The sequence below is a fragment of the Buteo buteo genome, chromosome 29, assembly GCF_964188355.1.
Source record: "Buteo buteo chromosome 29, bButBut1.hap1.1, whole genome shotgun sequence".
NCBI lineage: Eukaryota > Metazoa > Chordata > Aves > Accipitriformes > Accipitridae > Buteo > Buteo buteo.
The window spans coordinates 124,488-152,405 of NC_134199.1; the positions used below are offsets into that span (position 1 = coordinate 124,488).

The following is a 27,918-nucleotide window of genomic DNA, read 5'->3' on the forward strand; positions in this document are numbered from 1 at the left end:
AACTGGGGGGGGCGAGAAGGGTTTTAATGGGCATTGAGGGGGGGTAGAACCCCCCCTGAGGGGCTGGGGGGGTCAATATGGGTTTTAATGCAGGCTGGGGGGGGGGCAAGAATGGTTTAAATGGGGGCTGGGGGGGTTAGGACCCCACCTGAGGGGCTGGGGGGGGCAAGAAGGGTCTTAATGGAGATTGAGAGTGGGTAGAATCACCCCCCCCGAGGGTCTGGGGGGGGGTCAAGAAGGGTTTTAATAGTGGTGAGGGGGGGTAGAACCTGCCCTGAGGGGCTGGAGGGGTCAAGAAGGGTTTTAATGGGGGGGGGGGGCGGGGACAACCCTCCTGAGGGCCTGGGGGGGTGAGAAGGGTCTTAATAGAGACTGAAGGGGGGTAGAATCCCCCCCCGAGGGGCTGGGGGGGAGGGCGAGAAGGGTTTTAATGGGGGCTGTGGGGGGGTAGGACCCCCCCTGAGAGGCTGGGGGGATTGAGAAGGGTTTTAATGCAAGCTGAGGGGGGCAAGAATGGTTTTAATGGGGACTGGGGGGGGTAGGACCCCGCCTGAGGGGCTGGGGGGGGCAAGAAGGGCCTTAATGGAGATTGAGGGAGGGTAGAACCCCCCCCGAGGGTCTGGGGGGGTTGAGAAGGGTTTTAGTGGGGGCTGAGGGAGGGTAGAACCCCCCCTGAGGGGCTGGGGAGGCGAGAAGGGCCTTAATGGAGATTGAGGGAGGGTAGAAACCCCCCCTGACGGGCTGGGGGGGTCAAGAAGGGTTTTAGTGGGGGCTGAGGGAGGGTAGAACACCCCCTGAGGGGCTGGGGGGGGTTGAGAAGGGTTTTAATGCAGGCTGAGGGGGGGCAAGAATGGTTTTAATGGGGGCTGAGGGAGGGGTAGGACCCCGCCTGAGGGGCTGGGGGGGGCAAGAAGGGCCTTAATGGAGATTGAGGGGGGGTAGACCCCCCCCGAGGGGCTGGAGGGGTCAAGAAGGGTTTTAATGTGGGTGAGGTGGGGGACAACCCTCCTAAGGGCCTGGGGGGGTGAGAAGGGTCTTAATGGAGATTGAGGGGGGGGTAGAATCCCCCCTCGAGGGGCTGGGTGGGGGCGAGAAGGGTTTTAATGGGGGCTGAGGGGCAGTAGGACCCCCCTTGAGGGGCTGGGGGGGGGGGGACAAGGGGGGCAAGAAGGGTTTTAATGGGGTCTGAGGGAAGCAGACCCCCCCCGAGGGGCTGGGGGGGCAAGAAAGGCTTACAGGGGAGGGTATTTTTTAAGTGCTTCCCCATTCCCACTCCCCTCTCACCCTTTAGTTCCCATTTTTAGCCCAAATTTGGGCCTGGCTGCCATTTTGATGATATTGGGGGGGGGGGGGGGGGCTCTTTTTTCTCTCACAGCCCTTCGGCCAGCCTTTACCGCCGTCAGTGGATGGCAACCCACCCCCCCTCCACGACCAGGCCGGCAACCCGCCCGTGAGTTGTATTTCTTGGGGAGGAGGGGAAATTAAAAAAAAAAACCACCCACACTTAAATGTAATTTTTAGGGGGATAAAAATATCAAAATGGGGCCGGGGTGGGTGCAGGACATGAGCCCACCCAACGGCCGCTCTTCACCCCACAACCCCAAATCTGAGCAGGGGGACACGGGCAGTTGCAGAGGCTCTCAGGCCAATTTGAGGGTAAATGACCTCAAATTTAACATTAAATAACTCTTAAACCTCTAAAACGGTGCAGCCGAGTAATGCAACAGCAACGGTTCTGCTGAATCACGGTTAATAAACTTTTTATTTGCATTTTACAAGATCATTCTTCTTACATTCTCAGTTAATTTGCCATTAAAGTGCTGAAAGGGGTTTTGCTTTTTTTTTTTTTTTGGTTTGCTGGTTGTTTTTTTTTTTTTTTTGAAACACAAGATATACTCGTTAACAAAAATTATACCAAACGCTGGAAAAGCGGCCGTTGCGAGGTTTCAGGCCGCAACTGAGACAAATTTTTTTTTTCTTTTCTCTTATAATACAAATAATGTAACAAATGTGTAGAGGCAACAAAGAACACATCAATAAAAATAAAAAAAATAAAATAAAATCAAGCTCGGTCACTTAGTGGCAATACGCAAAACCTTTCGAGACATTTCCTGCACAAACGGGCCGGCTACTTACTCGTTAACTGTCCTTTCCCTCCCGCCACACACTGCCAGAGGTTATTTGATATCATGCTCTTACGCAACCAAACCACGGGAAACACTCGGATTATTTTTTCCAACCCCGTAGCAGGAGTTCAATGGACGCGTCTCGGTTACAGCTGCATTTTACAGGGTGGTGGTTTGTTGTTTTAGTTTTGTTTTTTTTTAATAGATCTATTTGCCTGACAGAAGTTTCAGCCCCGCAAATAAAAGCCAAAAAAAAGACTGTTAAGATGGAGGGGAAAAAAAAACCAAAAACCAAACCTCGTTTCCACGAACCAAACACTGAAAATATTCAGTAAAATGGGGAAAAAAAAAATATCAAAAATAGCTTGCTAGTAAACTTAAGCTCTCAGCATTTCATGCACAAGCTGCCGTCTCAAGCGCGGAGAAGCTTCCACGTGGCTGGACCCAACCGTGGACCCACCGCTACCCGCCCCCCCCTCGGCGCCCACCGCGACGCTTCCCACCGGACCCCGCTGGCTTGCTTGCTGAGGTTGAGAGTAGCCCAAGCTACAAAATGTATATACAAACCCGAGAAGGGCTACCTATATACACAGGCACCTATGTACAGCCGCCCTACTCTTTCTTCTTGGCCACCGTCAGCTCCACCCCGGGCATGCGGAAGCCGCCCTTTGTCCCGCTGTCGTTGCTGGAGGAGGAAGACAAGCGGGATTTTTTGGATGCTAGCGATACCCCGCTGCCCTGCGCCTTCCCCAGCTCCTCGTCGCTTCCCGTCACCTCGTAAGAACCTTTAGTTTTTGAGCCGATCCCCCCAAACGTCCCGAATTTCATTTTGCCCTGTTTCCCTTTGTCAGCACCCGAGCCGATGTCCAGCTCCAGGGTTCCTGTGGGCGTCGAGTGGGAAGAGCGCTCATCGCTGAAGGACGACGACCGGTGACGCGTCTTCTTGCTTTTAAAGAGGGAGAACTTCCCTTTTGCTGATGGACCCTCTCCCCCATCGAGCTCGCCTTCCGCAGACCCCAAGCTGACCTTGGAACTCTTCAGGTCACCTTTCGATCCCGAAACGGACCCGGAAACCTCCGGGGAGCCCAGGGTGCCGCTGCTTTTTCCCTTCTGCTTGGAAAAATTGAACTTGGGCATTTTGATTTTGGATTTCTTTAGTCTGACGTCTGCGTCCTCCAACTCGAGCTCTGCGGTGCCAGCCTGGAGGTTGGCATCCGCCCCAGGGAACTCGACATCAACCCCCATCTCTCTGCCCTTCACCTCAGGGTCTGAAAACACGAATTTAGGCATTCGCAGCTTGGGGAATGATACTTTTCCCAGGCTGCTTTCTGGGCTACCTTGCAGGACACTCGTGGTGACGCTGGGACCTCCGATTCCTACCTTCGGGCCAGTAATGTGAAAAGCTCCCCCGCCGGCACTCACAGCTGGTGCTACCGCCTCTCCAGAAACGGTGGCACCACCTTTGATCTTCGGCCCTTTTACATTGACGTTAAAACCTGACCCGGAAACTTTCAGCGCAGACGTGTCCAAGGCAGGAGCGTCGAGGTGGACGCCTGCTCCAGGCTCCTTAATGTCAACACGAGGTGCTTCTACGCTGACTTTTGGGCCTTTGATTTCACCGGCAACATCTACACCGCCCCGTAGGTTTGGTCCTTTCAGCTTCAGGTCAACGTCCGGCAAGGAAACACTGGGTGACTGCATTTGAAATTTCGGCCCTTTCAGTTCCACGTCAGGTCCTTCCAACCCAACACCAGCCCCTGAACCCTTCAGGCCTCCTTTCACTTGGGGACCTTCAAGACTGACGCCTACATCAGCTCCATCCACACCAGGACTGGAAATACCAAACTGGGGGAGCTTGAGGGACGGGAGCTTGATCGTGCCACCCAGAATTTCAAAGCCGACATCGGATGCGTCTACTGCTGCTTTGGGGGATTTAATGCCAGCAGAAGCGTCAAGATCTCCTTTCAACTTTGGTCCTCTCAGGTTTACATCGAAATCCGGGGCAGAAACGTCCACTGAGGGCCCTTTGATATCAAGGCCCGGGATGCCGAGACTGAGATTTGCATCTGGGGCTTTTGCATCCACCTCCATTTGTGGGACGGAGCAGTCGACGCCTCCTTTCACGCTCAGGTCAGGTGCCCCCAGAGCAGGGGATTTAAACTTTGGCAGCTTCAGCTTTCCTCCCAAGCCTCCAATGTCAACACCTGGGGCATCTAAGCTGACATTCGGCCCTTCCACAGAACTCGAAACATCCAGATCTCCCTTTATTTTTGGTCCTTTCAAGTTTCCATCAAAATCAGGTCCAGAGATTTGGGGCCCTTTGAGCTTTACATCAACACCTCGGAGGTTCACATCAGCTGAAGGGAGGCTCACGCTTCCTTCCACAGCTGGAACCGAGAGATCCAAGTTTGCATCCGGCATTTCCAGACCGACACCCATTTTCCCCCCCTTGGGCAATTTCAGCTTTCCTTCAGGACCTTCCAGTTCTGTTCCAGGCACGCTGACTTCACCTTTTACTTTTGGTCCTTTCACATTTAAGTCGACATCTGGCACTGAGATCGAGGGAACGGCAACGTCAATGGCGGGTCCTTTCAGGTCGCCCTCAATTTTCAAGTCCCCTACGCCCACCTGCCCACTGGGAAATTTGAACTTTGGTTTCTTCAGGCTCACGTCAGAAGCTTCAATGTCCACATTGAGACTTGGGCCTTTCACATCACCTTTGGCAGTTGGCACAGAGACTTCTAGATCAGGTGCTTTAAGTTCCCCCTCTATTTTTGGAACTGCCACAGAAGCATCCCCTCTGAATCTGTGTGATTTAAGATCAAATTCAACATCTGGGAAGGAGATTTTCCCAAACATGGGTTTCTTCCCTTTAGGGGACTTCACCGTCGCATCACCTTTTATCGTAACGTCCGGACCAGCTACATTCATATCCAGATCAGGAGATTTCAAATTCGCATCGAGCTCTCCACCAGCCACATTCACATCGAACCCACCTTTCTTTCCTTTAACTTTAGGGCCACTCATATGAAGTTTTGGCATTTTGAACTTGCTCTTCTTACCCTTTCCAGCAACATTGACATCAGGCGACTCCACATTCAGCTCCGCCTCAGGTAAATCCACTTCTGCCCCCGGGGCCTTGATTTCTGCCTTCGGGCCTTTCATCCCAAACCCAAACTTTGACTTCTTAAACTTGGGAAATTTGACATTTGCCTCTGGGCCTTCAATATTCAAGTCAGGACATTCGACGTCAACTTCAGGGCTTTTGACTCCAAATTCTGGGCCTTTGATATCTACTTCAGGACCTTTCAGGTTACCTTCTATCTTTGGGGCTGAAATGTCAAAGCCTCCCTTCGTTTTGTGGCCTTTCAAATTCAAGTCTATCTCAGGCATTGAGATTTTAGGAACATTCATGTGCATTTCTGGCATCTTCAGTTTAGGACCTTTCAGTTTGCCCTCTGGACCTTCGATGCTCACATCTGGGACACTGATATCTACCTTGGGGCCTGAAAGATCAACCTCTGTCTTTGGCAGGTTCACATCCATGTCAGGACCTTCTCCTTTAAAGCCAAACTTGGGCAGCTTCATTTTAGGCAGCTTCATTTTTCCCTCCAGACCATCAACATCAACCTCTGGGCCCTCGATATCTACTTTGGGGCCCTTAATATCAACTTCAGGACCCTTCAGACCTCCCTCGAGCTTTGGGCCCTGAAGGTCAGCATCGCCTTTCAGCCTCAGTCCCTTTAGGTTCAAGTCGATGTCTGGCATGGAGATCTGGGGGGTCTTGACGTGCATTTCTGGCATCTTGATCCTGGGCCCTTTCAGTTTGCCATCCGGTCCTTCGATGTTCACATCAGGTGCCTGAATGTCCAACTTGGGGCCTTTAATGTCAACATCTGGACACTGCAAATCGCCTTCCAGCTTCGGTGCCGAGACATCCACGTCTCCCTTCAGCTTGGGGCCTTTCAGATTAAAGTCAACATCAGGCATAGAGAACTTGGGTGCCTTGATGTGCATTTCTGGCATCTTGAATTTGGGGCCCTTGAGTTTCCCTTCCGGCCCTTCAATTGTCACATCGGGAGCCTCAATGTCTATTTGGGGGGCTTTCACATCAATTTGGGGGGCTTTCAAATCACCTTCAAGCCTGGGTCCAGAAATATCTACATCTCCTTTCAGCTGAGGCCCCTTGATGTTGAAGTCGACATCAGGGATGGAGACCTTGGGAGCCTTAATGTGCATTTCAGGCATTGTAAATTTGGGACCTTTGACTTTTCCATCCACATTCAGATCAGGAGACTCTACATTTATGGTGGGGCCTGAAATGTCAATGTCTCCCTTTGGGAGGTTCACATCCACATCCACTCCCTCCCCTTTAAAGCCAGGCATGGAAAACTTGGGCATTTTGAATTTAGGCAGCTTGAATTTACCCTCGGGGCTGTCAATATCAACATCAGGGGCACCTATGTCTAATTTAGGAGTGCCGATATTGACCTCTGGACCTTTCAGCTCACATTCAACACCCGATACAGACATGTCTACATCTCCTTTAACTTTGGGACCTTTCAGGTTCAGATCGAAATCTGGCATGGAGATTTTGGGAGCCTTGATGTGCATTTCTGGCATCTTGAACTTGGGGCCCTTCAGCTTCCCTTCAGGGCCTTTGATGTCAATATCAGGGGCCTCAATCTCAACCTTAGCGCCTTCCAGATCAGGCGCAGGAACCTCCACATCCCCCTTCACTTTGGGGCCTTTCAGGTTCAAGTCAATGTCAGGCATGGAGATCTTGGGTGCCTTGATGTGCATCTCAGGCATCTTGAACTTGGGGCCCTTCAGCTTGCCCTCTGGCCCTTCGATGTCCACCTCCGGACCTTCAATGTCCACCTTTGGACCAGAAACATCCAGGCTTCCTGTCGGCAGGTTCACGTCCACCTCTGGGCCTTCTCCTTTCAACCCCGGCATCCCAAACTTGGGCATTTTGAACTTGGGCATTTTGAATTTTCCTTCTGGGCCGTGAATGTCCACGTCAGGTGCCTCAATGTCGACTTTGGGGCCCTTGATGTCCACCTCGGGACCCTTCAGGTCACCTTCCAACTTGGGAAGCGACACGTCCACATCCCCTTTCAGCTTGGGGCCCTTCAGATTGAAGTCAACGTCAGGCATGGAGATCTTCGGTGCCTTGAAGTGCATCTCGGGCATCTTGAACTTGGGCCCCTTCAGCTTCCCTTCAGGGCCTTCCAGCTCAACATCAGGAAGGTCAACATCAACTTTGGGCCCTTTAATGTCAATTTCAGGGCCCTTCAGGTCACCTTCCATCTTGGGAACAGAAATGTCCACATCCCCCTTCACTTTGGGGCCTTTCAGGTTCAAGTCAATGTCAGGCATGGAGATCTTGGGAGTCTTGATGTGCATCTCGGGCATCTTGAACTTGGGGCCCTTCAGTTTTCCCTCTGGCCCTTCGATGTCCACCTCCGGACCTTCAATGTCCACCTTTGGACCAGAAACATCCAGGCTTCCTGTCGGCAGGTTCACGTCCACCTCTGGGCCCTCTGCTTTGAAGCCAGGCATCCCAAACTTGGGCATTTTGAACTTGGGCATTTTGAATTTTCCTTCCGGGCCATGAATGTCCACGTCAGGTGCCTCAATGTCAACTTTGGGGCCCTTGATGTCAATTTCAGGACCCTTCAGGTCACCTTCCAGCTTGGGAACTGACACATCCACATCCCCCTTCAGCTTGGGGCCCTTCAGATTGAAGTCCATATCGGGCATGGAGATCTTGGGTGCCTTGAAGTGCATCTCGGGCATCTTGAACTTGGGCCCCTTCAGCTTCCCTTCAGGGCCTTCCAGCTCAACATCAGGAAGGTCAACATCGACTTTGGGACCCTTGATGTCAATTTCAGGGCCCTTCAGGTCACCTTCCATCTTGGGAACAGAAATGTCCACATCCCCCTTCACTTTGGGGCCTTTCAGGTTCAAGTCAATGTCAGGCATGGAGATCTTGGGTGTCTTGATGTGCATCTCTGGCATCTTGAACTTGGGGCCCTTCAGCTTCCCTTCGGGACCTTCCAACTCGACATCAGGAAGGTCTACATCCAGTTTTGGGCCTTTGATGTCAATGTCTGGGCCTTTCACATCACCCTCAAGTTTTGGAACAGAAACGTCCACATCCCCCTTCACTTTGGGGCCTTTCAGGTTGAGATCAAAGTCTGGCATGGAGATTTTGGGGGCTTTGAAATGCATGTCGGGCATCTTAAACTTGGGACCCTTTAGCTTTCCTTCTGGGCCCTCAATTTGAACATCTGGGGCACTAACATCGAACTCAGGACCTTTAACCTCAACTTTTGGCCCTTTCAGGTCACCTTCCACACACGGCACAGACACATCCACATCCCCCTTCACTTTCGGTCCTTTCAGGTTCAAATCAAAGTCTGGCATAGAAATTTTAGGAGCCTTAAAATGCATCTCTGGCATCTTCAATTTAGGGCCTTTCAATTTTCCTTCTGGTCCTTCAATCTCCACATCAGGAACATCTATGTCTACTTTGGGTCCTTTTATATCCAGTTCAGGACCCTTCAGGTCACCTTCCAGCTTGGGAACAGAAACGTCCACATCCCCCTTCACTTTGGGGCCTTTCAGGTTCAAGTCAATGTCAGGCATGGAGATCTTGGGAGTCTTGATGTGCATCTCGGGCATCTTGAACTTGGGGCCCTTCAGTTTTCCCTCCGGCCCTTCAATGTCCACCTCCGGACCTTCAATGTCCACCTTTGGACCAGAAACATCCAGGCTTCCTGTCGGCAGGTTCACGTCCACCTCTGGGCCCTCTGCTTTGAAGCCAGGCATCCCAAACTTGGGCATTTTGAACTTGGGCATTTTGAGTTTCCCCTCTGGGCCATGAATGTCTACATCTGGAACATCGATGTCAACCTTGGGGCCTCCGATATTGATGTCAGGAGCCTTCAGATCCCCTTCTAGCTTTGGAGCAGAAACATCTATATCACCCTTCAGCTTGGGACCTTTGAGATTTAAGCTAGCATCAGGCATTGAAATTTTGGGAGCTTTTATGTGCATCTCTGGCATTTTAAACTTGGGACCTTTCAGTTTTCCTTCTGGCCCTTCAACATCCAGCTCAGGAGCATCAATGTCAACCTTTGGTCCTTTGATATTAATGTCCGGCACATTCAAGTCCCCTTCCAGTTTTGGCACTGAAAGATCAACATCCACACCTCCTTTTGACTTGGGGCCTTTCAAATTCAAATCAAAGTCTGGCATGGAAATATTGGGAGCCTTGATATTCATTTCAGGCATTTTAAATTTGGGGCCTTTCAGTTTTCCTTTGGGACCTTCAATGTCAAGATCAGGAACCTCTACATCCACTTTTGGTCCTTTCACATGCACATCTGAGCCCTTCAGTTCCACCTGGGGAAGAGAGACGTCCACATCTGCCTTTGCTTTGGGGCCTTTCAGGTTCAGGTCAATGTCGGGCATAGAGATCTTGGGTGCCTTGATGTTCACTTCTGGCATCTTAAATTGGGGGCCCTTGAGCTTCCCCTCTGGCCCTTCAATTTCCAAACCACCACCTTCGATATCCAGCTTGGGACCTGAAACATCCAGCTCTCCTTTTGGGATGCTAACGTCCACCTCTGGCCCCTCAGCCTTAAACCCAGACACACCAAATTTAGGCATTTTGAACTTTGGCATTTTGAGTTTACCCTCTGGCCCATGAACGTCCACATCAGGTGCCTCAATGTTGACACTGGGGCCCTTGATGTCCACCTCGGGACCTTTCAGTTCCCCTTCCAACTTGGGGCTGGAAACATCTAAATCTCCTTTTAGTTTATGCCCCTTCAGATTTAGCTCTACATCTGGCATTGAAACTTTAGGTGATGAAATACTCAGGAAAGGCATTTTAAATTTTGACCCTTTTGATTTTGCCTGTACATCCACATCTGGAGCATGAACATCAACTTTCGGACCAGATATTTCAATGTCAGGTTTTTTAAGTTTCACATCCACATCAGGGCTTTGCACTTTAGGACCAGAAAAGCCAAATTTTGGAAGTTTAAACCTGGATTTTTTAGTCTTTCCTTCTAGATCAAGCTTCGGTCCCTCGAGCTCAAGTTCTGGCCCTTTGATGTCTAGTTTAGGACTTTTAAGCTCACCCTCTATTTTGGGAACAGAAGGATCAACGTCAGCTTTCAGTTTGGGGCCTTTCAAATTTAAGTCAATATCTGGCATGGAGATTTTAGGAACATTGAATTGCATGTCAGGCTTCTTAAATTTAGGGCCCTTAAGTTTTCCTTCTGGTCCTTCGATGTCCAGATCAGGAACAGTAACATCAACCTTTGGACCTGAAATAGCAACATCGGCTTCAGGTACGCTTACATCAACGTCTGGGCCTTCTCCTTTCAACCCAAACTTGGGCATTTTGAACTTGGGCATTTTTATTTTACCTTCTGGGCCATGAATGTCCACGTCGGGTGCCTCAATGTCGACTTTGGGGCCTTTGATGTCCACCTCGGGACCCTTCAGGTCACCTTCTAGCTTAGGAAGAGAAATGTCCACATCCCCCTTCACTTTGGGACCTTTCAGATTGAAGTCAACATCGGGCATGGAGAACTTTGGTGCCTTGATGTGCATCTCGGGCATCTTGAACTTGGGGCCCTTCAGCTTGCCCTCTGGCCCTTCGATGTCCACCTCCGGACCTTCAATGTCCACCTTTGGACCAGAAACATCCAGGCTTCCTGTCGGCAGGTTCACGTCCACCTCTGGGCCTTCTCCTTTCAGCCCCGGCATCCCAAACTTGGGCATTTTGAACTTGGGCATTTTGAATTTTCCTTCTGGGCCGTGAATGTCCACGTCAGGTGCCTCAATGTCGACTTTGGGGCCTTTGATGTCCACCTCGGGACCCTTCAGGTCACCTTCCAACTTGGGAACCGACACGTCCACATCCCCCTTCAGCTTGGGGCCCTTCAGATTGAAGTCAACGTCGGGCATGGAGATCTTGGGTGCCTTGAAGTGCATCTCGGGCATCTTGAACTTGGGCCCCTTCAGCTTCCCTTCAGGGCCTTCCAGCTCAACATCAGGAAGGTCAACATCAACTTTGGGCCCTTTAATGTCAATTTCAGGGCCCTTCAGGTCGCCTTCCATCTTGGGAACAGAAATGTCCACATCCCCCTTCACTTTGGGGCCTTTCAGATTGAAGTCAACATCTGGCATGGAGATCTTGGGTGCCTTGATGTGCATCTCGGGCATCTTGAACTTGGGGCCCTTCAGTTTTCCCTCTGGCCCTTCAATGTCCACCTCCGGACCTTCAATGTCCACCTTTGGACCAGAAACATCCAGGCTTCCTGTCGGCAGGTTCACGTCCACCTCTGGGCCCTCTGCTTTGAAGCCAGGCATCCCAAACTTGGGCATTTTGAACTTGGGCATTTTGAATTTTCCTTCTGGGCCGTGAATGTCCACATCAGGTGCCTCAATGGCGACTTTGGGGCCCTTGATGTCCACCTCGGGACCCTTCAGGTCACCCTCGAGCTTGGGAACTGACACATCCACATCCCCCTTCAGCTTGGGGCCCTTCAGATTGAAGTCAACATCAGGCATGGAGATCTTGGGTGCCTTGATGTGCATTTCTGGCATCTTGAACTTGGGCCCCTTCAGCTTCCCTTCAGGGCCTTCCAGCTCAACATCAGGAAGGTCAACATCAACTTTGGGCCCTTTAATGTCAATTTCAGGGCCCTTCAAGTCACCTTCCATCTTGGGAACAGAAATGTCCACATCCCCCTTCACTTTGGGGCCTTTCAGGTTCAAGTCAATGTCGGGCATGGAGATCTTGGGTGTCTTGATGTGCATCTCGGGCATCTTAAATTTGGGACCTTTCAGTTTTCCCTCTGGACCTTCAATGTCCACCTCTGGACCTTCAATGTCCACCTTTGGACCAGAAACATCCAGGCTTCCTGTCGGCAGGTTCACGTCCACCTCTGGGCCCTCTGCTTTGAAGCCAGGCATCCCAAACTTGGGCATTTTGAACTTGGGCATTTTGAATTTTCCTTCTGGGCCTTGAATGTCCATGTCAGGTGCCTCAATGTCGACTTTGGGGCCCTTGATGTCCACCTCAGGACCCTTCAGGTCACCTTCCAGCTTGGGAACCGACACATCCACCTCCCCCTTCAGCTTGGGGCCCTTCAGATTGAAGTCAACGTCAGGCATGGAAATCTTGGGTGCCTTGATGTGCATCTCAGGCATCTTGAACTTGGGCCCCTTCAGCTTGCCCTCTGGCCCTTCAATGTCCACCTCCGGACCTTCAATGTCCACCTTTGGACCAGAAACATCCAGGCTTCCTGTCGGCAGGTTCACGTCCACCTCTGGGCCTTCTCCTTTCAGCCCCGGCATCCCAAACTTGGGCATTTTGAACTTGGGCATTTTGAATTTTCCTTCCGGGCCGTGAATGTCCACATCGGGTGCCTCAATGTCGACTTTGGGGCCCTTGATGTCCACCTCGGGACCCTTCAGGTCACCTTCCAGCTTGGGGCCGGCAACATCCACATCCCCTTTCAGCTTGGGACCCTTCAGGTTGAAGTCAACGTCAGGCATGGAGAACTTGGGTGCCTTGATATGCATTTCTGGCATCTTGAACTTGGGGCCCTTCAGCTTCCCTTCAGGGCCTTCCAGCTCAACATCAGGAAGGTCAACATCAACTTTGGGGCCTTTAATGTCAATTTCAGGGCCCTTCAAGTCACCTTCCATCTTGGGAAGAGAAATGTCCGCATCCCCCTTCAGCTTGGGGCCCTTCAGATTGAAGTCCACATCGGGCATGGAGATCTTGGGTGCCTTGAAGTGCATCTCGGGCATCTTGAACTTGGGCCCCTTCAGCTTCCCTTCAGGGCCTTCCAGCTCAACATCAGGAAGGTCAACATCGACTTTGGGCCCTTTAATGTCAATTTCAGGGCCCTTCAGGTCGCCTTCCATCTTGGGAACAGAAATGTCCACATCCCCCTTCACTTTGGGGCCTTTCAGGTTCAAGTCAATGTCAGGCATGGAGATCTTGGGTGTCTTGATGTGCATCTCTGGCATCTTGAACTTGGGGCCCTTCAACTTCCCTTCGGGACCTTCCAACTCAACATCAGGAAGGTCTACATCCAGTTTTGGGCCTTTGATGTCAATGTCTGGGCCTTTCACATCACCCTCAAGTTTTGGAACAGAAACGTCCACATCCCCCTTCACTTTGGGGCCTTTCAGGTTGAGATCAAAGTCTGGCATGGAGATTTTGGGGGCTTTGAAATGCATGTCGGGCATCTTAAACTTGGGACCCTTTAGCTTTCCTTCTGGACATTCTAGCTCAACATCTGGAACCTCTATGTCCACTTTTGGAGCTTTTACTGTAACCTCAGGCCCTTTCAGGTCACCTTCTAACTTGGGAATGGAAACATCAACATCCCCTTTTCCTTTTGGGCCTTTCAGGTTCAGGTCAAAGTCTGGCATGGAGATCTTGGGAGCCTTAAAATGCATCTCAGGCATCTTAAATTTGGGGCCCCTCAACTTCCCCTCAGGGACCTCAATATCTACATCGGGAGCTTGTATATCCAATTTAGGACCTTTGATATCCATATCTGGGCCTTTTAAGTCACCCTCTAGCTTGGGGGCAGAAACATCCACATCTCCCTTCAGCTTAGGACCTTTCAGATTCAAATCGATGTCGGGCATGGAGATCTTGGGTGTCTTGAAGTGCATCTCAGGCATCTTGAACTTGGGGCCTTTAACCTTTGCTTCTGGACATTCTAGGTCAACATCAGGAACATTAACATCCAGTTTTGGGCCTTTGATGTCAATGTCTGGGCCTTTCACATCACCCTCAAGTTTTGGAACAGAAACGTCCACATCCCCCTTCACTTTGGGGCCTTTCAGGTTGAGATCAAAGTCTGGCATGGAGATTTTGGGGGCTTTGAAATGCATGTCGGGCATCTTAAACTTGGGACCCTTTAGCTTTCCTTCTGGGCCTTCAACGTCAATGTCAGGAACTTCTATGTCCACTTTGGGCCCTTTAAGTTCCAGATCCAGCCCTTTCACATCACCTTCTATTTTTGGTACAGAAACCTCCATGTCTCCCTTGATTTTGGGACCTTTCAAGTTGAGGTCTACATCAGGCATAGAAAATTTAGGTGCCTTAATATGCATATCTGGCATTTTTATCTTGGGTCCTTTCCATTTTCCCTCAGGACCTTCACCATCAAGATCAGGAACATCAACATCCAACTTTGGCCCTTTAATATTCACATCAGGTCCTTTCAAGTCACCCTCTAATTTTGGAACAGAAACATCAGCACCTCCCTTCACTTTGGGAACTTTCAGGTTCAAGTCAATGTCAGGCATCGAGATCTTGGGTGCCTTGATGTGCATCTCGGGCATCTTAAATTTGGGACCTTTCAGTTTTCCTTCAGGACCCTCAATGTCCACACTTGGCAACTCGATATCTACCTTTGGGACGGAAACATCAACCTCCCCTTTTGGGAGTTTCACATCAACTTCTGGACCTTCTCCTTTCAGCCCCGGCATCCCAAATTTGGGCATTTTGAACTTAGGCATTTTGAATTTTCCTTCCGGGCCGTGAATATCCACGTCGGGTGCCTCAATGTCAACTTTGGGGCCCTTGATGTCCACCTCGGGACCCTTCAGGTCACCTTCCAGCTTGGGAACCGACACATCCACATCTCCCTTCACTTTGGGGCCTTTCAGGTTCAAGTCAATGTCAGGCATGGAGATCTTGGGTGTCTTGATGTGCATCTCAGGCATCTTAAATTTGGGACCTTTTAGTTTTCCCTCTGGCCCTTCAATGTCCACCTCCGGACCTTCAATGTCCACCTTTGGACCAGAAACATCCAGGCTTCCTGTCGGCAGGTTCACGTCCACCTCTGGGCCTTCTCCTTTCAGCCCCGGCATCCCAAACTTGGGCATTTTGAACTTGGGCATTTTGAATTTTCCTTCTGGGCCGTGAATGTCCACGTCAGGTGCCTCAATGTCGACTTTGGGGCCTTTGATGTCCACCTCGGGACCCTTCAGGTCACCTTCCAACTTGGGAAGCGACACGTCCACATCCCCTTTCAGCTTGGGGCCCTTCAGATTGAAGTCAACGTCAGGCATGGAGATCTTCGGTGCCTTGAAGTGCATCTCGGGCATCTTGAACTTGGGCCCCTTCAGCTTCCCTTCAGGGCCTTCCAGCTCAACATCAGGAAGGTCAACATCAACTTTGGGCCCTTTAATGTCAATTTCAGGGCCCTTCAGGTCGCCTTCCATCTTGGGAACAGAAATGTCCACATCCCCCTTCACTTTGGGGCCTTTCAGGTTCAAGTCAATGTCAGGCATGGAGATCTTGGGTGTCTTGATGTGCATCTCGGGCATCTTGAACTTGGGGCCCTTCAGTTTTCCCTCTGGCCCTTCAATGTCCACCTCCGGACCTTCAATGTCCACCTTTGGACCAGAAACATCCAGGCTTCCTGTCGGCAGGTTCACGTCCACCTCTGGGCCTTCTCCTTTCAGCCCCGGCATCCCAAACTTGGGCATTTTGAACTTGGGCATTTTGAATTTTCCTTCCGGGCCGTGAATGTCCACATCGGGTGCCTCAATGTCGACTTTGGGGCCCTTGATGTCCACCTCGGGACCCTTCAGGTCACCTTCCAACTTGGGAACCGACACATCCACCTCCCCCTTCAGCTTGGGGCCCTTCAGATTGAAGTCAACATCAGGCATGGAGAACTTGGGCGCCTTGATGTGCATTTCTGGCATCTTGAACTTGGGCCCCTTCAGCTTCCCTTCAGGGCCTTCCAGCTCAACATCAGGAAGGTCAACATCAACTTTGGGGCCCTTAATATCCAGCTCGGGGCCCTTCAAGTCTCCTTCCATCTTGGGAAGAGAAATGTCCGCATCTCCCTTCACTTTGGGGCCTTTCAGGTTCAAGTCAATGTCAGGCATGGAGATCTTGGGTGTCTTGATGTGCATCTCGGGCATCTTGAACTTGGAGCCCTTCAACTTCCCTTCGGGACCTTCAATGTCCACCTCCGGACCTTCAATGTCCACCTTTGGACCAGAAACATCCAGGCTTCCTGTCGGCAGGTTCACGTCCACCTCTGGGCCCTCTGCTTTGAAGCCAGGCATCCCAAACTTGGGCATTTTGAACTTGGGCATTTTGAATTTTCCTTCTGGGCCGTGAATGTCCACATCGGGTGCCTCAATGTCAACTTTGGGGCCTTTGATGTCCACCTCGGGACCCTTCAGGTCACCTTCCAGCTTGGGAATCGACACATCCACACCACCCTTCATCTTGGGGCCCTTTAGATTCAAGTCAATGTCAGGCATGGAGATCTTGTGTGTCTTGATGTGCATCTCAGGCATCTTAAATTTGGGACCTTTCAGTTTTCCCTCTGGACCTTCAATGTCCACCTCTGGACCTTCAATGTCCACCTTTGGACCAGAAACATCCAGGCTTCCTGTCGGCAGGTTCACGTCCACCTCTGGGCCCTCTGCTTTGAAGCCAGGCATCCCAAACTTGGGCATTTTGAACTTGGGCATTTTGAATTTTCCTTCTGGGCCTTGAATGTCCATGTCAGGTGCCTCAATGTCGACTTTGGGGCCCTTGATGTCCACCTCAGGACCCTTCAGGTCACCCTCGAGCTTGGGAGCTGAGACTTCAAAATCCCCTTTCATGCTGGGCCCTTTCAGATTGAAGTCCACATCAGGCATGGAGATCTTGGGTGCTTTGATGTGCATCTCGGGCATCTTGAATTTGGGGCCTTTCAGTTTTCCTTCAGGGCATTCCAAATCAATATTGGGTGCCTCAACATCTAGTTTTGGCCCCTTAATGTCTATTTCTGGCCCTTTCAAATCACCTTCTATCTTAGGAGCTGCAATGTCCATTTCTCCTTTCACTTTAGGTCCCTTTAGGTTCAAATCTACATCTGGCATGGATATTTTAGGTGTTTTGATATTCAGCTTTGGCATCCTGAACTTGGGGCCTTTCCATTTTCCTTCTGGTCCTCCAACATCCAGCTCTGGCCCTTCAATATCTGCCTCTGGCCCAGAAATATCTATCTCTCCTTTTGGCAGGTTGACGTCTATATCGGCTCCTTCAAACTTTGGGCCAGACACATTAAAATGAGGCAATTTCATTTTGGGCATTTTCAGGTTGCCTTCTGGACACTCCAGGTTGACATCTGGGACCTCAACATCTATTTTCGGTCCCTTGATACTAACACCAGATTCTTTCAAGTCACCTTCTATCTTTGGAAGAGAAACATCCATCTCTCCTTTCATTTTATGTCCCTTTAAGTTCAAATCTACATCCGGCATGGATATTTTAGGTGCCTTGATATTAAGCTTAGGCATCTTAAATTTGGGGCCTTTTATTTTCCCTTCTGGACATTCCAAGTCTACCTCAGGCATATCAACATCCACTTTGGGACCTTGCACATCTATTTGGGGGCCCTTCAGATCTACAGAGGTCTTCAGACCAGAAATATCTGCATCTCCTTTCAGTTTGGGGGCCTTCAAACTGAGATCTACATCTGGCATGGACAGTTTTGGCGTCTGAATGTTTAGTTCAGGCATTTTAAATTTGAGACCTTTTCCTTTTCCTTCTGGCCCTTCAATGTCCACACTTGGCACATCAATGTCTACCCTGGGACCAGAAATGTCCACCTCACCCTTTGGAAGCGTCACGTCAAGGTCAGGGCCCTCTCCCTTCAGACCGGGCACCCCAAACTTGGGCATTTTCAGCTTAGGCATCTTCAGTTTGCCCTCCGGACCGTGGACGTCCACGTCTGGCACGTCAATGTCAACCTTGGGGCCTTTGAGCTCCAGTTCAGGACCCTTCAAATCAGCTCCTACCGTGGGAATGGAAACATCCACATCACCCTTCAGCTTGGGGCCTTTCAGGTTCAGATCTACATCTGGCACAGAGACCTTTGGAGCTGTGATGTGCATCTCGGGCATCTTCACCTTGGGGCCCTTCAGTTTTCCTTCCGGCCCTTTGATGTCCACGCTTGGCATGTCAATATCTACCCTGGGACCAGAAATGTCCACCTCACCCTTCGGAAGCGTCACGTCAAGGTCAGGGCCCTCTCCCTTCAGACCGGGCACCCCAAACTTGGGCATTTTCAGCTTAGGCATCTTCAGTTTGCCCTCTGGACCGTGGACGTCCACATCTGGTGCTTCAATGTCAACCTTGGGGCCTTTGATGTCAAGCCCAGGTGCTTTCAGCTCCCCTTCCAGTTTTGGGGCAGAAACGTCCAGGTCTCCTTTCACCCTGGGACCTTTCAGGTTCAAGTCGATGTCAGGCATGGATATCTGGGGGGTCTTGAAGCTCACCTCGGGCATCTTCACCTTGGGGCCTTGCAGTTTTCCTTCCGGCCCTTTGATGTCCACGCTTGGCACATTGATATCTATGCTAGGACCAGAAATGTCCACCTCACCCTTCGGAAGCGTCACGTCAAGGTCAGGGCCCTCTCCCTTCAGACCAGGCACCCCAAACTTTGGCATTTTCAGCTTAGGCATCTTCAGTTTGCCCTCCGGACCGTGGACGTCCACGTCTGGCACTTCAATGTCAACCTTGGGGCCTTTGAGCTCCAGTTCAGGACCCTTCAAATCAGCTCCTACCGTGGGAATGGAAACATCCACATCACCCTTCAGCCTGGGGCCTTTCAGGTTCAGATCTACATCTGGCACAGAGACCTTTGGAGCTGTGATGTGCATCTCGGGCATCTTCACCTTGGGGCCCTTCAGTTTTCCTTCCGGCCCTTTGATGTCCACACTTGGCGCGTCAATATCTACCCTGGGACCAGAAATGTCCACCTCACCCTTCGGAAGCGTCACGTCAAGGTCAGGGCCCTCTCCCTTCAGACCGGGCACCCCAAACTTGGGCATTTTCAGCTTAGGCATCTTCAGTTTGCCCTCCGGACCGTGGACGTCCACATCTGGTGCTTCAATGTCAACCTTGGGGCCTTTGATGTCAAGCCCAGGTGCTTTCAGCTCCCCTTCCAGTTTTGGGGCAGAAACGTCCAGGTCTCCTTTCACCCTGGGACCTTTCAGGTTCAAGTCGATGTCAGGCATGGATATCTGGGGGGTCTTGACATGTACCTCTGGCATCGTAACTTTGGGGCCTTTGACCTCTACATCAGGCATGTCCATTCCCACTTTGGGGCCTTTAATGTCAAGCTGAGGTCCTTTCAGGTTGCCACCCATCTTTGGGATAGAAACATCCACTTCGCCCTTGAGCTTAGGTCCCTTCACATTAATGTCCATACCTGGGGCAGATATACTGGGCCCTTTCAGATAACCTTCTGGACTTTCAAATTCAACATCAGGAGCCTTTACGTCCATCTTGAGACCCTTAGAGCCAACTCCTCTGACATCCCCTTCCACTCTGGGGACCGCGACACCCATATCTCCCTTCACCTGAGGGCCTTTCAGGTTCAGGTTTACATCCGACAGGGAGATTTGGGGCGTTTCAACCTTCTTGAACTGGGGGCCTTTCCATTCTCCTTTGATGGCCACATCGGGAATGCCGACGTTGACCTTGGATGCTGCTGGTCCCACCTCGCCCTTTGGGAGCACCATTTCCATGACGGGACCTTCCCCTTGCGAGTCCAAGGCAGTAAATTTTGGGACGGTCATGTGCGGGATTTTGAGTTTTCCCTTGCCACCGTGAACATCTGCATCAGAAGCTGGGAGCTCTACGCTGGGTCCTTTGATAGCCACGCCGGGGACCTCCAGTCCTGGCGAGGGAACCTTCACAGCACCCTTCAACCCCATGTCCACCTGCGGCTTTGAGAATTTAACTGAAGGAGCTGAAACTTCAGGTCCTGTGATGTGGACAGATGAGGAGGCAACGTCCACGCAGGGAGCCTGCAGCTTCGGCATGGGCACGTCGGTGCCCACCTGCGGGGCTTGAGCTTCGATGCCAGATCCTGCGGTCTGGAACCCAAATCTGGGCATTTTCAAAACGGGAATCTTGATTTTCCCCACATCAACAGCTGGATGTTCCATCGCTGGTAAAGAAACGTCAACTCCGGGGGCTTTGATATCTCCCTGAAGAGAAGGGGCAGAAGCATCGGCGTGTGACAGCATCGCCCCCCGCAGCTCCCCTTGGACATCCATGCCAGAAACGTGTCCTTTGCCATCCAACCTGGGACCCTTGATGTGAAAACCTGCGTCCAGGTTTCCCATCTGTCCATTGGCTTCAACTCTGGGTGAGCTGCCCTGGGGGCCCAGGAAAGCCGTGCCGGAAACGTTACTTCCCGGCATCTCCACTGTAACAGATTTTCCAGTTTCCCCAGCAGGAACTTGGCTCCCCGGCAGCGTAGGGTCCGTCTGAGTCCTCAGGTGAACGCCCATCATTTGCGTTCCCGACACGGTTATCCCGGGCTTCCCGAACTGAGCCTCGCCGAGGTGGACATCCAGCTTCTGGGCAGACGATTCAACCGTTGGTCCAGGAGGTGCCCCTCTGATGTCCATGCTCCAGTCTGTGGCTTGGGTGCTTCTCCCAGGCAGATCCCCCGGTGCCATTTTGATCACGGTTTTCCCAGGCTCCGTTTCCACGTCGGTCTTCATCACGTGGGTGATCTCCTGGGTCGGGATCCGGATTTTAAAGTCTGGGCCGACGACGTCAACATCTTTCGCTCCGTCATGCCTCGTGACATCGACGGTGTATGCCGTCACTTTTCTGGTGACCGTAATGGTCCTGCTCTGCGTTCCGCCGCACTCCGCTTCCAGCGCCTCCTCCGACTTCAGCCGGGGTTTGATTTTCGTTGTGTAAATCCTCCTGTACTCCTCGTCATCTCCACTCTGGAAATGCAGAGACCTTCGTTAGCACCAAGATGCTTCCTGCCCCCCGCCCCCCCCCGCCATCCCTCCTTCCCCGTCACTCACCAGAACGACTTCTGGGCTGCTGGCCGCAAACACGTCGTGTGACCATGACTGTCCCGGCAGCGGAGACTTGTCCCCTTTCCGTTGCAAGCGCAAGCCCACTGTGTGGTGGCCCATGCTGTTGAGCAGCTGCGTGACTTCCCCGGATTGCAGGTTGTCAAAATAGACCGTGGCGCTCACGATCTGATCCCCTGGGGGGGTACGGGAGGGGGGGTGAGCAGAGGGGCGAGAGGTGAGATATTTCAGAAGGGAGAGGCAGGGAGGAGACTCCCCCATTCCCGCTGCAAGCAAGATGGGGAGCAACGACGCTTGAGCGTTAGGGTTACTGCCCAAGAGGAAGAAGAAGGAAGCAATCGAGGCATCGCCAAGATGGTAAAAACAGACACAAAGAACCCATTTTTCCCCCCAGAAGGCCTTCCCCACAACAACCTCCGCGCCAAGGTCCCACCTTCCTTCACGACGCCCATCTTGGCAGCCGGGGAGTTTTGCTGCACTCGCTTGACGAAGACCCCGTCATCCGTCTGGTCGATGGTGATGCCGTGGGAGCCGCTGCCCTGCCAGTTGGGGAGCAGGATCTCCCGGGTCTCCTCCTCCTTCTCCATCTGGGGAAGCAAAAAAAAAAAAAAAAAAAAAGCAGAGGGTGAGAAGGGAAGCACAACGGAGGAGATGGACATGGGTTTTGAGCACGGGACGTTGAGGAAGAAGAGCTAAACCAGCTCCACCCCACTGACCTTGCTGGGATGCTGGTCCTGGCCGGATCCGCCCCAGGAATCCCTCTGTCTTCACTTGTGGACCTTGCAGCAGCTTTCGTTTCACCTTTCCAGCCTGGTGGGGACATCAGAGAGGTCCGTGTGAAACTCACTCTGGCTTTCCTCCCACTCCCTCTTTCTTCCGCCTTCGACACCCAGACGGGACGGGAGCCAAAGCGCGTCCCGGCCGCCCACGCCACGACTCTGCCCGAGGCCGTACTGCAAGATGGGCGTCTTTGGTCAACGGGACAACAAGCGAGAAGCTGCCCAAGAGCTAAATGTCAGGGTGGCCGAGGGTGGCACATGGCTGCCACGTCTCGTCGGCCCAACCAAAGGTTGTTACCGAGACGCCTTGGACCAACACGGTCCTTGGAGAAGCTCTTCTCATGCTCAAGTAATAGACGTTTCTGCCGTTATATGGAAACTAAAGAAATTCAAGTGTGGGATGGTCGGGAAGTACAAAAGCAACGGTCACTTTGCAACATCCACTCTCCTGCTTCACCCGTGTCTCCCTGTGTCCCGGACCACCACCCCGAAGTCAACTTCTTTTTGCCACCTAAAAAGGAGCTGAAGGGATTTCTCCGTTTCTAGCGAGCTTCGGGCAGGCACGAGAAATATAGAAAATAAATCCTCCTTCCAACAAACACGGCCGCAAAGGTTACAAAGGGCAAAGACGGACGGGACGAGCCAGGCTGGACACCGCAGCCAACGCTCGGACCGGGAGCACGGGGCAGGAGCGCATCTGCCCAAGCAGGGTCACGGCTGCCTGCCCCGCGGCTCCCCACGGCAAAGCCTCTACCGAAGCACCTCACAAGGGCAACCTCGTCAAGGTCTCATTTCCTTAACCCGAACCCAAATTTAGAAAGAAACTCAGTATTTCCAGCTGGCCTGGCATGAAACACGCCTGCCTGGGGCTGAGAAGGGTTCTCAAAAAAAAAAGGGCCACCCATCACATCTCCTTCACCCACCTGCTGCCCCTTGCAGCTCTCCCGAGTGCCGCCAGTAAAAAGGGGAGACAGGGACGCAGAAGGGGGTTTTTGGAGGGGATTTGGGGTTCTCTCCTTTTCTACAGGCACCAGCCAAGGATCTAAACCTCAGAGCAGCTCGTTCAGCACCAAGACGTCGGGCAAGCACGGAAGCGGCGCAACTCCACGGAGCCCCTCCAGGCGTGAACCTTCCCGAAGGTTCAGCAGGACGGAACCCAGCGAGGACACCGGCCTCCTCGGCAGGGCAAAGTCAAAGGAGGTGCTGCCCTTCGCAGGGTTGCACGGACCTTCCCCCGGGGGTGGGGGGCACGTGACGTCATCGCCTTCCAAAGCCCCAGAGAAACCCCAAACTGCCTCGGGGCACGGAGCGGTTGATGTGGGACGGGACGTCCGGAGATCACCTGGTCCAAACCACAAGCCACTTCGAGGCGGCCCGTGGAGGACCGCATCCGGACGGCTCGCGGATTTCTCCAAGACGGAGACTCCACCAGCTCTTCCGGCGACCTGAGGATATCTGCAAGACCGGGGTTCTGCACTCACCAGCTGAGCAGTCCCTGCTTTTTAAATCATCTGCAGGATGGGGCACGAGGTCGCAGATGACGCCGAACCGGGGGGATCAGCTTGGGACCACCATCCAGAAGGACCAATAGGTGCTGGGGGCCACCCGGTTGGAAAACAGCTCGGAACAATGGCCCCGGGGGTCCTGGCAGACACCAAGTCGACCACGAGCCACCGACACAAAGGCGGCGAACGGCGTCCCGGGTCGCGTTCGTTCAACGAGGGGACGGGCAAAGTCCCGCCCGTGGGGTGGAACGACCCCGGGCACCAGGATGTGCTGGTGGGCCAGCGGCCACGGGCACAACCTGGAGGACCGGTGGTGTTGGGTTGACGGTTGGACTCGATGATCTTAAAGGTCTTTTCCGACCTAAACGATTCTACCGTCACCCATGGAGAAGCTCCTTTTCACCGGGAGGGTCCCCAGGCACCGGCAGAGGTTGCCCGGGGAGGGGTTGGTGGCATCTCCGCCCTCGGGGACCTTCAGGAGACGGTGGGACGTCGTCCCGAGGGGCTCCGGGTGGCCCGGCTGGAGAAGAGGGTGGGACGAGGGTGACCTCGGAGGTCCCGTCCCACCTCACCGCCCCCCCCCGCGGCTCTGCGAGAAGCGTCACCGCCGGAGGAACTATTCGGCCACCACGGAACCATCTGGAAAACTCAACTCCGGCGGAGGCCAAACAGGTTTGTGAGTCAGGGAGCTGGGGAGAGGTCCCGCGGGCTGGGTGGGGAGGTGACTCAGAGCTCGCCCGGCTGCCTCCGAGCGCAGGGAGAGGCTCCGGGCGGCCGAACTCGACCCAAACCCTCCGCCGCTCCTTCCCCCGCCTCGAAGAGACCCCGGGGCGGTGGCGGGGATGGCGGTGGGGGGGGGACACGATGGGTTCCCCCCCCTCCTCCGCCTGGTCAGGGACAGCCTGGGTGAGCACGGATGGAGAAACCCTTCCCATCCCCTCCTCACCTTCGCGGCGTCCTCGGCAGCAATGCCAGCCCCGCCGCCGCGACCGCCTGCTGCTATTTTTGGGGTGAGCCACGTGCTGCCCCTTCTCCTTATATTTTTAGTTGCTGCCCCCCCCCCCAACACCCCCCCTCGCCATGCCACAGCCGAGATGAGATGTCACCCGAACGAAGACAGCCGTGCCCGTAAAACGTGGGGACGTCCCGTCCCCCCCCGAGGACCCCCCCGCGTCCCACCGGCACCCCCAAAAAGCCAAACACCCCCCGAACGGACGCCCGGTCCCGGGGGCCGTTTCGGCGCAGCACCGTGGAGGCCACCGGCCGCACCGGGGGGACGAGGACGGCGGCGGATCCCCTCCACCCCCCATGGGGGGGGGACGGGACCCCCCCCCAGACGCCGTTTCTGGGGCGCAGCCCTCAGCAGAAATCCCTTTCGGCGTAACCGGGCCCGGCGAGTTGTTTGTGCAGCCGCCGGCGCAATCCCCGCGCCGGGGCCACAAAAGGGACGATGTGCTGAGGCCACAGCTCGTTAATCGCCCGAAAAAAACGGCATCGCACCCGCTCGGCTCGCACGGGGGGGGGGGACAAAAAACCCCTGCAACCCCCCCACCCCGTCTATCTTCCTCCTCTCCGGTCACCGAGATGACACCCCCCCCCGCCACGGCGTGACCCCCATCACGGGTGACACCGGGGTTCGGCATCCTCAGCCGGGACCACGACATCCCCCCCCGCCACTGCGGGAGGGGGCTGCCCCCCCCCAAAACCAAGCAGGGGGGGGGTCCCCAAAATCCTTCACCCACCGGCGACGGCTAACCACGAGCCCCACGGCACGGTCGTCGTCCCCCCCCCCCCGGCAAAGAGCAAGTCCCAAAACTACCACAAAGTTCCAAACTTGGGGGGGGGGGGGTTCTGTTGCCCCCCCCAGCACCCCAAATCTCCCCTGGGACCCCGCCAAGAGTGTCGCTCGTGGGGCGGCTTTCAACGAGGAGCCTGCCAGTGCTGAGCCGCGGTTAATTAATGAGTGGGATTAATGAGGGGGGGGATTTTTTTTGGGGGGGGGAAACGGACAGACACAGGGATGGACGGGACGGGACACAGGCACCACCGGAGAGCCCCACGTCCGCTAACGAGCGCCCGGTCACCCCCAAATCTCGTCTCCGGTGAGAGCTGGGGGGGGGCACCCTGGGTGCTGCCGCCCCCCCCCCAAACTGCACCCCCCGGGGGACCGAACGCGCCACCGGTTCGTCCCCGAAGGAGGAACAAGCCAGGGCCGGTGGCCAGGCTGGGAGGGACGGTGACGCACGGGGCAGGGATCCTCCCAGGAAAACCCTCGGTGCCGAGCCCCGGCCGACGGAAAAAAAATTTAAAAAAATTTTAAAAAAAAAAAAAAAAGAAAAAAAGGGGAAGAAACTGGGAAAAATTGGGAGAGGAGGAGGAGGAGGCTTCGGCCTTCGCGGCCTGTACCGGTCGAACAGGCTCCGGAGCGAGAGTCCCGCGGGCGTCGCGAGAAACTCTCCCGCCGCCGCCACCGCGGCAGCTCCCCGACCGGTTTCACCGGCTGCCGCCTCTCGCCGGGGACGCTGCCCGCAGCCACGACGCGCTGGCGTTGGGGTGTGGGGTGCCACAACCCCCCCCCCCCCCCCAAAAAAAAAAAAAAACCCCACGCGTCCGCCATCCCCACCCCGTCGCGGCCCCCTCCCTCCGCTTCGTTACGGCGGCGGGGCCGAGGCGGCCGCCGTCGGTCGGGCCCCGAATCCGCCGCCCGCGCCCCAAAAATTTTGTGGGGGGGGTAGGGGGGGTGCTGGGAGCCGTTCGCCCCCCCCCCGGGCTGGGCTCGGATTTTGGGGGCTCGCCGGGCTACGGTCCCTTTTGGGGTGCGCCCGCTCCGCTCCGTCCTTCCCCGTGGGCTTTTGGAAACTGGGGGGGGCGGGGGGGGGGTCGGGGTGTGTGTCCCCCCCCCCCCGGGGGTGGGGTGAGATGGCGCGTGGGTGCCGGCCGCGCCCCAGCGGGTGCAATGGGTGGGGCACCCCCCCCACCCCCCCAAAATCCCGCCTTTGCCAGCGACCGACCCCACCGGTCCTTAGTGGGGGGGGGTTAAGCACACCCTAAAAACTGATACGAGCCCCCCCACCCCCCCAAAAAAATCTCCCCCCGCCGCTGTAACCGCCCTGCTGACCGCGCCGCCCACGCCGGGATCCCGGGGGGGGGATTCCCTCCCCCCCCCAAAATACCGACGGTACCGGGACACCCCTCGGGGGGGTCCCCTCTGCCTGGGGGGGGGAGGGGGGGGAATTCCGCTGCCCCGCCCCCAGCGGGGACTCCCCGCGTGCGGGCAGGGCGTGGCAGAGCGGGGGGGGGGGGGGGGAACGACGGGACGGGGGGGGGCGGGGGGGGCCACGCCCTGCGCGGCCGGAGCGGGGCCTCGGGGCGCGGTCGGAGCCCACCGGGACACCCCGACCCCCCCCGGGGAATTCACGGGACACTCGTGGGACACACACACCCCCCCACACACCCACACCCCCCCTCCGCGGAGCAACCGGAGCCCCCCCCCCCCCGGGACGCCCCTTCGCACTCCCGGGACCGGCGGAGCCGCCCCCCCCACCCCCCCCGGGACACCCCCGGGATCACCGGAGCCCCCCCCGGGACACTCTCCTTAACTCCCGCGACCAGCGGGGCCCCCCCCCGGGACGGTCCCGGGATCAACGGGACGGTCCCGGGATCACCCGCGCCCCCCCCGGGACGGTCCCGGGACCCCCGGAGCCCCCCCCGGGCCACCCCAGCCCGCACCCCGGGGACGCTCCCGGGACTAGCGAAGCCCCCGGGGCCGGTCCCGGGACCCCCGCGAGCAGCGGGACAGTCCCAGGACCCCCGGAGCCCCCCCCCGGGCCGGTCCAGCCCGCAGCCCCGGGACCCCCAGGATGGTCCCGGGACCCCCGGAGCCCCCCCGGGACAGTCCCGGGATAACCGGAGCCCCCCCCGAGCCCCCCCACCCCGCACCCCGGGGACGCTCCCGGGACCCCCAAAGCCCCCGGGTCGGTCCCGGGACCCCCAGACCCCCCCCTCCCCGGGCCGGTCCCGGGACCCCCCCCGCGCTCCCGGTTCCCCCGGCGCCCCCCCCGGCCGGTGGGTACCTGCGGGCGGCGGAGCTCAGCTCCCCGGCAGGACCATGCCCGGGGCCGGTCCCTCCCGCTCCCGGGGTTCCTGGCGGCGGGTCCCGGTGCCGGTGGGTCCCGGCGGGTCCGTGCGGGGCGGCGGGAGCGCTGCGAGTGGCCGCGCCCCGAGTGGGGCCGGGCTCTTGTAACGCCGCCGAGCGGCGGAGCCTCCGCCTCCCCGCCGGGGTGGGACCAGCCGCGGGCGGCCGCCGCCCCGGGACGGCCCCGCAGCCCCAGAGCCACCGGCCCGGCCCCGGTTTGCCGTCCCAGGGCCCGGGCCCCCTCGCGGGCCCGGGTTCCCGTCCCACTTCCCGATCCCGGGCCCGGTTCCCCGGTCCCGGTCCCACTCCCGGTCCCAGTCCCCATTCCCCAATCCCCGTCCTGGGTCTCGGTCCCGGTCCCACTCACAGTCCCGGTTTTCCGCCCCAGTTCCCAATCCCGGTCCCGGGTCTCGGTCCCGGTCCCACTCGCGGTCCCAGTTCCCGATCCCAGT

At 55.4% G+C, this 27,918-nt stretch overlaps 1 protein-coding gene across 1 annotated transcript; it reads right to left on the bottom strand.

Annotated features, from left to right (window-relative positions):
• Positions 1-1,743: 1,743 nt before the first annotated feature.
• On the bottom strand, positions 1,744-27,571 carry AHNAK (AHNAK nucleoprotein). The gene is made up of 5 exons (XM_075018337.1): positions 27,405-27,571; positions 21,764-21,857; positions 21,481-21,634; positions 21,036-21,223; positions 1,744-20,951 (listed from the first exon to the last, which is right to left on the bottom strand). The coding sequence occupies exons 3-5, from the start codon at positions 21,632-21,634 to the stop codon at positions 2,739-2,741; spliced, it is 18,555 nt and encodes a 6,184-aa protein (XP_074874438.1). The 5' UTR covers positions 21,764-21,857; positions 27,405-27,571; the 3' UTR covers positions 1,744-2,738.
• Between the last annotated feature and the right edge of the window lie 347 nt (positions 27,572-27,918).

Coding starts and splice junctions, on each gene's coding strand:
- AHNAK (XM_075018337.1), bottom strand. CDS start 21,634: ATGGAGAAGGAGGAGGAGACCCGGGAGATCCTGCTCCCCAACTGGCAG. Junction 21,224..21,480: donor GATGGGCGTCGTGAAGGAAG/GTGGGACCTTGG, acceptor GTACCCCCCCAG/GGGATCAGATCGTGAGCGCC. Junction 20,952..21,035: donor GCAGCCCAGAAGTCGTTCTG/GTGAGTGACGGG, acceptor CTGCATTTCCAG/AGTGGAGATGACGAGGAGTA.